Source organism: Centruroides sculpturatus, unplaced genomic scaffold (assembly GCF_000671375.1).
Source record: "Centruroides sculpturatus isolate CEXI.00-Female unplaced genomic scaffold, Cexi_2.0 scaffold73, whole genome shotgun sequence".
Taxonomy (NCBI): Eukaryota; Metazoa; Arthropoda; class Arachnida; order Scorpiones; family Buthidae; genus Centruroides; species Centruroides sculpturatus.
In genome coordinates this window covers 517695-527984 of record NW_019384330.1, presented here as the reverse complement: position 1 = coordinate 527984, position 10290 = coordinate 517695, and the positions used below count along the sequence as shown (strand labels likewise).

At 29.7% G+C, this 10290-nt stretch overlaps 1 protein-coding gene across 1 annotated transcript in view; it reads right to left on the bottom strand.

The window, feature by feature from the left end:
• Positions 1–8906: 8906 nt before the first annotated feature.
• LOC111629376 (tetraspanin-9-like) overlaps positions 8907–10290 on the bottom strand; it is an 8832-nt gene continuing 7448 nt past the window's right edge. The window contains exon 7 of the mRNA XM_023373270.1: positions 8907–9079. Coding sequence (XP_023229038.1) covers positions 8975–9079 — 105 coding nt within the window. The 3' untranslated portion in view covers positions 8907–8974. The remainder of the gene's footprint in view (positions 9080–10290) is intronic.

Below are 10290 nucleotides of genomic sequence, written 5' to 3'. Positions count from 1 at the left end.
TTAAAAAAAATAATAATAATAATTAGCAGATGTTATCAGATAATAAAATTAATATCGATAATAATATTAATAAAAATACCTGACAATGCTTTATCGAGTCCATACCAAGTTCAATTCAGTACTGACTTGTTGTTTCCTTGGTAACGGGCGTAGCACGTGGCAGTGTGATTCTGCACATTGGGGGATAGGAGCGATGGGGGTTGGTGTCGTTCGACGTGGGTGGCCCTACCAGTAATCTGTTACGGGCAAGAGGTGATTCCCTGTGTCTTATGTCAGGTCTGTAATTATTGTCTGACTGCCGACTTCCCATGATTCAACGCGTTTCTTAATTGATTTACCGTTCGAGGGGAACCCTGAAAACTTTTTCCATAGTTTTATCCTGTTGATATTTTTCTTGAGTTTTCGTAATGATATTAATAATTGTAATAAATTCGATTCGTAGACTAAGACTACACCTCTCTCTCTCTCTCTCTCTTTTTTCTTATTTCGTTCAATTGTTTCGTGATATCATTTTTGATACTTTTTTCTGCCGCTCTTAAGCTGTAGACGGATCCTAGACAGGTTTCTCGCATGATTGAACGTTATAGTTTTATTTCGAGAAGATTAATAACTATCAGACAATATCAGAGGTCGAAATGTGGCCAAGCGCTAAATTATTTCTTTTTTCTCCCCCCTGTAGACTTGCAAATATATATATATATGTATATCCTTTACCTGCACCTGCACCTGCACAATCATTTGTGAAGACAATTTCGTAGATAAATCATTATAAATCATAGTTTGTAGATTTTTATGGTTTTATTTTTGTTCAATTAATAATATTTGAAAATGATAATGATGATTCGGTCTACGTCTATTTAGTACTGTGTTTAGAAATGATTTTTATTACTTTTTTTTTTTATTAATGATTTAAAATTCAAAGTGGAATAAACAGATTTAAAAAGACATGATTTAAAAAATAATAATTATATTCTAATTCATTAAAATTAACTACGGATCTATTTAAATTAGCAGAAGAACTAAATAAATACGAGTTTAGTTTATAATTTCATTTAAAATAGAGAATAAAATCTATAATATTTAGGTATTTGTGTATAAGAGCCAGACTACAGTAAGCAATGACTTTATTATTATTATTTTTAATTTCATGGTTACCTTCATTTCGAAGAAACTTACTTTAGAAGGTCGCTATTTTCTCCTTAAAAATGATAAAAGAACACGTAAATAGTTTTCTAGGGATATCTATTAGAATCCTCGCATGTAACTTATACTGTATACAGTTATAAATTTATATATTAATTTCTGAATTTTTTCAGAATATATAAATGTATTATACACTGAATATAGAATAATATTCAGGTAGTTATGTGAGATATAATGTAAAAAAAAAAGAGATAGAAAAATTCTGTCTTTCAAACTGTTATAGTCTGAATGCAATGTATATTTATTGGCATGTATACTTTTATAAACGCCGATAAATTTACATTATACATTATAGTATAATATAGTAGTCTATGTAATCGTTTGTATAATAATTATAGACTAAATATAGATATAACCATAGACCAATGGGCATGTAAACTACAGTAAAACATCTGTCTAAAACGATATTATGTGATTCCATTTAATACAGATTTTATTATATTTTTTTAAAGTTTAAGGTGATGGAAGATGTAGACTTATTTTGCATTTTGATACTCCTACACAGTTTAATTCTAGTTAAAACACTTGCGATGTAAATAAACTTACATTACGTTATCTCTGTTTACTTATATAAAATATTTAAAAAAAAATAGGTTTACATATATATTATACAAACTTATATAAATTGTGTAGGAATGTATGATTTAATGACCTATTCTAAACTTATTTTTAAATATAATTTTCATATTTAATTATCATTAAAATTAATTGCTTACCAGACAAAATAAATAAAAAAATACAAAACAAAATTCTCTGTTTTAAATTGTTTTAAACTAATAATTAATCTCATAATGTAGTAATAATTCTTAACAAAAATGAATGACTTTATTTTTTTTTATTAAATTTATCTCATTAATTTTATTTTTAATATCCTATATTCAATGTATTCTGTCTAAACATAATGTATTTATATTATGAATAATTATAAAATTCTCTGGAATTAGTTTCGGCAATGATAAAGAAACTTAAAGTAGATTTATAGCAGTTAATGCAATTCTAATGAGATAGACTAACTTCTGTTTGCATATCTTGCTGTTACAAGTCTGATTTACAGCATTTCTTATAATACATTCTTTTTTTAGAGTCTTATTTTACAGCATTGAAAACTTCACACAAATATGTACGAATGAACTTTGAACTACACTTTATGAGTAAATAACCAATTGAATTATTTTAATTGTTATAACATTTCCCTTAACTTAAGATTATGAAAATATTTCACCTATTTTAGCATTAGTTTAGAAAATTAGCATTGAATGCTATTTACTTTTGAATTTTATATTATATGAGAATGTTTTTAATGTGAATTTTTTTCTCTCTTATAAACTTTTTTGTCTGATAATTTATCTGTGTGCTTTTATTATAAAAAGAAATTTTAATACATTGAAAAATTAACCATTCTATTCTGATAAATCAACTGTAATTTTGTATTTCTAAAAGATTTTTTAAGGCATGTTTCATCGCATTAATGTCTTAATGATGTTATTTAATTAAGTAGAAATTACAATGAATTAATTAAAATAAAATAATCATATTCAGGAAGTTTTTGCGAGGCCTCAGGAAAAAGTTGTTATTGAGGCCCCAAAATATTTGCAGAAAAGAATTTTTTTTTTTTTAAATAGAAATTTGAAAGTGTAAGGAAGGCCTCACGTTGAGACCCGAAAAACTGACGCCTGAGCCGGCCTTGGTCATATTTAAATCAAATTATTAAAAATCTATCATAATTATAAAACAACTTATAATAAAAACAAAACAATTAATAATTTATTATTTTAAATAAAATTTTATCATTACTCCTTTACATAAAATTTTATCTTTATTTATCGTTTATTAAGCTCAGTAATTATTTTCTTTATTTTGTAATTTTTTTTTCTTATTATTACAAAGTCAATATGTATATACAGACTAATGTAGTTCGGGTATATAAACAGAAGTCAATGGAAAACACGTGTCTCGAAAACCAGTGATCAGTGACGTAGATAATATAACCATTGTGACGTCATTGTTATGGAAAAGGCAGGTGACGTGTCTATATTGCAAGACAGGACCACACATGCAGCTAACTCGTAGAATTGTCACTAAAGAACTTCCTCGCTTCATTGCCTGTCGTCACGTGACTCGCGACAGGAAGTTATTGACCAAAAAAGAAAAAAAAAAAGAGGGAGAAAAACATAAAGAGAGGAAACCCCTTCTATTACTAATTAGACCTACTCAATTTTTAATCTAGAGACAGCTATATCATGAAAAAAATAATAACAAAAAAAAAAGAAAAAAAAACCTGTTTAATACCAATTTCTCAAAATCTAAGATGGAGTAATTTATACTTTTATCGGATGAAGTGGATTTATATGAAAGATGCCGACAGGAATTTCGCTCCGGTAATTTCGGACACAATCTTGTGACAATCTTCGAGTAAGAGTAGAAGCCCGGGGAAGATGTGTTATCTGTTAAGAGGGTAATCTGAACCGTTGTATTTGCCAAAAACACCTGTTTCTACCCCTTTCAATAATTGTACATCTGTTTTCTTACCACGAAAACATTTGGTTTGGTAAATGTAGTCTTATTATATGAACTGCAATGCTTTTTGGAATTGTAATTTGAAGATTGTGAGATAGTATGGTTGGGGAACGTGCACTAAAATAAACTTTACCGTGTCATAATTATAAAAGAAATGTGATCCCTTCAATTCTATTTTCTTTTGATCATTTATAAAAATAAACCATAAAGTGAAAGCGCATTGTTGAGATTAAATATGATTTCTTGTAGTAATGAGCGCTTTTATACTTTTCACTAAAGGTTGACGTTTTACAAATGATTCACTTTCCTGTTTTTAGTAAGTGAATTACGTATCAACTGCACAATACTCATAGAATAATACAAGTATGTATGTGCTGTAGATTATAAATCAATACGATTCAATGCTACAGACTGTTGATATGGTCGAGAATATAGAGAAGATATAGATAAAAGTTTTCAAAGCACAAAGTAAGATTCTAGTTAAAAGTGTTCTTGTTTCAAATCAACCAAGGGTAGATATGATCTGGAAAAATTGAAGTGGCTTGTTAAACAATCATAAAAGATGGATTTGTATAGTTATATGTTAAATTTTGAAATACGTTAAACTATTGAATTGTAAATATATTTTGTGTAGAACTAAATAATATATATTTAACGTTAATTTTTGACAAATTATATATATTTAAATGATCAAATAAAATTGGTAAAATATGCTAAAAATGATTTTCTAAGTATTGCTTTATTTTATTGGTAATTTTTATTCTTGTGTTCTATTTTAACACGTGCAGAGAAATGACCTATCACGTGGTCATCACGTGTTTACTCACTTCCGATTGTAATTTACTAATAAAAATCTCTAGCGGAATGATACCGACAAACTGTTGGTTTATAACAGGTTCCAAGTTAGAGTATAGACGATGGATGCAATGGTTTGAATCCACTGAATATGACACCACCAAAGTGTAAATTCCGAACTGTTTGGTTGAAATAAAAGGACAAGGCAGATTGTACAATAAGATTATGGGCAACTGTACAGTACATTCAGACACGTATTTTGCAAAGTATGTAATTGCATAATACAAGTGAAAAAAGATTTCCAAACACTTTTAGATCATGGAGGTATGCCAAGCACAGACAAAAACTTATCTGTGCTTATGGTCCAAGACAGTTACGCCTGACATTGGTTGGACCAGGCGATAGTTTCCCAGGCCCATCAAAAATTGATGAAATTCCAAGTAATACTGACAATGTGACTGGAGAAGGATTAGCAGCTGTGAGTTTATATAATTCGAGAGATGCTGCATACCATGCAGAACGAGAACGTGTATGGCCCATGAAAACAATATGTAGTAATTTCTCATTCTGCAGATACCTAAATTCATGGTTTCTTGGGTAGCAGATGCAGAAACATTGCATACACACATCAAAGCTATCGATATTGCTAACCTGTCACTGCACAAACTTTTGATAATAGGATCAGATGGTCCTAATAGTAACCAAAAAGTGTTACGACTTTTTAAGGAAGATGTACTGGAAATTCGCAAGAAAAGCCTTGTTGACATTGGAACATGTACGATTCATATTATTCATAACACATATCTGAAAGCATTAAGTGAACTGGGTGAAGATGCATTTGAATTATTGTGGCAGTTTACAGATTTTTTGATGGATGGCCTGGGAAAGTTATGAAGCTGTGCAAGAAAAGCTCAAGTTGCCTAAGCATAATTTATAAAACAACAACACGTTGGCTGACATTCCATGATGCAGCATCAAGGTTAATTGAGCAGTGGGAGGGTATAACGTACTACTACTTAAAGTATATTCCTTCAAGTAAACAAAGCATAATGTCAAGTCTTTGTACAGAATTATATCTTGTTTGTTGAAGATTCCTTCCATGAAAGCAGAAGTACTTCAAGGCATTTCAAGTGTTGAAATTTTCACAAAATATACATCATTTTTTAAAGAGAAGAACCTCTAATACATCTCCTGTACAGCAAACTATGGGACTTGCTTCTAAACCTAGTTATTAAAATTTTGAAAGTAGATATTTTGAAGCTTTTGTATTAAATCTAAAGAAATTGTATTAAATCTAAAGAATTTGTATTAAATCTAAAGAAATTGTTTGACAAAACAAATATTTTGCTATTAGAGGAAATTATTTGCAATGCTGAGTGAGGTTGCCAATGAGTTGAGTAAATTATCTCAAAAAGATCAATTGCATTTTCGCAGTTGCTTACAAAAACACTATGTTGTGGCTTCCATATATAAGGTAGAAAAAGCTCCAATTCAATGCAAACTGTTGAAATCATTGACATGTCTTCGGCAAAGTAATATTAGTGAAAAAAACACTTATAAAGAATTGTAAGTATTGCAAGAGCTCTTCCATGTGAATTGCTGAGAATACTTTGCAGAACAAGTGGCGGCTACTTCAATTTGAGCGAGAGTGATTTGACAGACTTAACAGATAAGAAAATTGATTATTATTGGAGTAAGTATTTTAAATTGGTTGACTCCCTTGGGAACACAAACTATCCCAGTTAATGAAATTGGTGAAATCAGTATTGACCCTCTCTCGTGGCAATGCTGATGTGGAACGGGGATTTTCAATTTCATGCCGGCCACTTCCTCCTGATAGAGCAGCAATGTCAGAAAGGATGCTCAATTCACTTTTGATTGTTAAGGAGGGACTAAACATGTATGACCAAAGCTCACATCTTGTACCTATTACGAAGGATCTATTGAAATTAGCTGCTTCAGCACATTGAAATTATCGAGAACAATTGGAAAATGAAAAGAAGTTAAAAGAAGAGAAACAGAAAAAAAGAGCAGAAGAGGAAGCACAGAAACATTTTGAAGAACATCAAAAGAAAGCTGTTTGTGACAAGGAAAAGATAATGGCACTGCAGCAGAGTTTAAAACAGAAAAAACCAGAAGAAAATGAAATACACGAGACAGGCCAAGTTTTGTTAGAAGCAGCAAACAAAAAAACTGGAGAAGGCCATTAACTGGAGAAGAACATGAATGAAATACGGGCAGCACATGTCATGCTTGTTAGTGTTAAAGTGTTCAAAATCAAGAGGAAGCAAAAAAGAAGGAAGCTGAAAACATCCAGAAAAATCTTAATAAAAGAACATCATCTTTCATGACTGATTATTTACAGAAGAAGCCAAAGACTTATCAAGTATTCATGGTTTATTGGAAACATTACAGTATATGCAGAAAGTTTTAAAATGTATTTAACCATAACAGTAAAAATAAAACAACTTTTACTGCTATTTCGCTTAGTTTTCCGTCCGTGTTTTCGCTTTGTTTTGTCACTATTGCACTCACTTTTTGCTCACTTTTTCTGTATTTCAACTCACTTTTTCAGAGGGAAAATGGCACTATGAGGCCTGTATCGAGTGTTTCTTTTCGGATTTCAGTACTCCAATTCCTTATCAAGTATGCATCAATGCTAAAAAAAAAGTATAAATTGTAGTTTTTAAGCTAATTCAAATTGTTTTCTATTGTATTATTTGTCTAATCAACGTTTGATCAATAATGTGTGATATATATTTTACATTTAACATCATTAATATATTATTTTTTGTTACTTTTGAAACCGTGCTTGTAGTTATTAGTAGTAATTCAAACACAAATAATTATCGTATTTATTTTCAGGCACTTGGCAATTCTTATCATCAAGTTCTTAGTAATTCAAATTCAATTCTTATCATCAAGTTCTTAGTAATTCAAGTTTAGTAATTCAATAGTAATTCAAACACAAATAACTATCGTATTTATTTTCAGGCACTTGGCAATTCTTATCATCAACTGAATAAAAACTTGATGATAAGAATTGCCAAGTGCCTGAAAATAAATACGATAATTATTTGTGTTTGAATTACTACTAGTAAAATATAAATACGGTTGACCTCCTATAACACTGTTGATAATTTACTGTAATGCTGCTTAGCTCTTTAAAACAGTTGACCCCCTATAATACTGTTGATAATTCCATTTTATATGAATTCCATGTTGTACGAGTCACTTAGATTTNTGACTGATTATTTACAGAAGAAGCCAAAGACTTATCAAGTATTCATGGTTTATTGGAAATATTACAGTATATGCAGAAAGTTTTAAAATGTATTTAACCATAACAGTAAAAATAAAACAACTTTTACTGCTATTTCGCTTAGTTTTCCGTCCGTGTTTTCACTTTGTTTTGTCACTATTGCACTCACTTTTTGCTCACTTTTTCTGTATTTCAACTCACTTTTCTCACTTTTTCAGAGGGAAAATGGCACTATGATGCCTGTATCGAGTGTTTCATTCTTTTCGGATTTCAGTACTCCAATTCCTTATCAAGTATGCATCAATGCTAAAAAAAAAAAAAAATATAAATTGTAGTTTTTAAGCCAATTCAAATTGTTTTCTATTGTATTATTTGTCTAATCAACGTTTGATCAATAATGTGTGATATATATTTTACATTTAACATCATTAATCTATTATTTTTTAATGTTTGCAATAAGCCATTTTTATATTTATATTCAATTATTTCCATGTAATTTTGCCTATGCAACTAGGCATATAGCTAACAGCTATTCGTCAGTTTTTAAGGTCTATTGCAATGTGTTCTACTTCATTCCAGTCAATAAAAGTTTAACGTCTATTAAAACTGTTTCGCACAGTGTCATTTGATCTTTCTTTTCTTTAAGCCATCAATGATCGAGTAAATACACTGGTGATAGTTGGTCGAGGGATCGTGCCTCGCTAATATGCTGACTACATAGTTTTCCAGGGAGATACCACCATTGGCAGATGGCCCCATGTATTGCGTAGCCGTATCCTACCAAACCAACCTTTTCTTTATTACTCGATTAGTATGTTGAAATAAAAAATTTAATAATATAGAAGTTAGTTACGTTTGTAGATTAGATATACAGTCGACCTCCCTGTAACACTGTTGATAATTCCGTTTTATATGAATTCCATGTGGTACGAATCACTTAGATTTTACAAATACGTGAGCCGTTCACAGCCCAGCACACGTATTTGTAAAATCTAAGTGACTCGTACAACATGGAATTCATATAAAACGGAATTATCAACAGTGTTATAGGGGGGTCAACTGTATTATTTATTTAACTGATTTGATAGATAAAAACAAATACGAAAAATCATAAATTGTTATATCGTATTTTAATCGTTTATTTACGAAAATATCACATTGATATATTTCTGTACATAAATTTTTCAGCTGATTGAATTAAATTGAAGATGTCGATGACGAAGTCGATAAACTATCTTCCATCATTGCCGTATTGATTACGTAAGCACGAACATAATAAATTCCATAAACAACGTTTTCCAGCTGATGAGAAAAATTACAATTTATAAATAATCCAATTAATTTAAATTTTTTTTATACTGGGGACGAAGAACGGGAGTCTTATGTTAACTTCCGTTTGCGATGGAAAGTTTTAAAGAAAAGTAAATAGTTTAAGAATAGGATTTATTAGAAAACGTGCAATAAAATCACACCATTTATTAAAGTTTTATTTAAAATATATTATTATAAATTATATCTGAAGCAACCACATAAATAAAGGAATTAATAACAAAGTTGCATTATTTTACCACAGTTAAATGATTTTATACAGGAAATACATTTTTACTGATATTGGATACATGAAAATTTTATTTTTGTAGTAGTGAATGAGTGCTTTCACTTATGAATTATCAGTACAATACATTTACCTGTACGAATATAAATAATAATTGTATGAAAACAGGCTGTATGTTATTTGCGTGTAAGCAGAATTAAATAAATAAAATAAATATAAATTTTCTTCTATAATAACGTATCTTCTATTACCAGGAGTTATTATACTGGCACTACAGAAATAATACAAAGTTTTACAGAAAAACATTTTTTATTTTACTTAATATACCTGGACACATACGTAGTTTTGCGTTTCGGACACTCTTGTCCCTCCTCAGCAGGTATTTTTGTATATTCTATAACAATAAAATTAAGTTTTTACAAATTAAAAGACAAAGTCGTTCTAAAAATATATATTTTTCAGACGATTACCATTTTTACAAAGTGTTCTAGAACAAAGTACAGACAGCTGGACCTTCCTTTTTAGGCTACACAACTGCCTATATTTAAAAAGTTCCTTAAAAACACAAAAAAACCAATAAAATTTAAGAAAAAATCTTCTTTAAAATTGGAATGGTAAATCTTACGACGTCTTGTTACTTCATCTTTGTCCATTGGGTTTCTGGCTCTTTGGCTCTTTATCTACTGAGGATTAGCGCTGACAAATGTAGATTAGGCCGATATCCCTCTGGTGACGAATTATAGCGATATATTTGGATTTCCGTCAGATGAATAAATTACTTTTTACAAAATTAAAAGACAAAGTCGTTCTAAAAATATATTTCAGACGATTACCATTTTTACAAAGTGTTCTAGAACAAAGTACAGACAGCTGGACCTTCCTTTTTAGGCTACACAACTGCCTATATTTAAAAAGTTCCTTAAAAACACAAAAAAACCAATAAATATTAAGAAAAAAT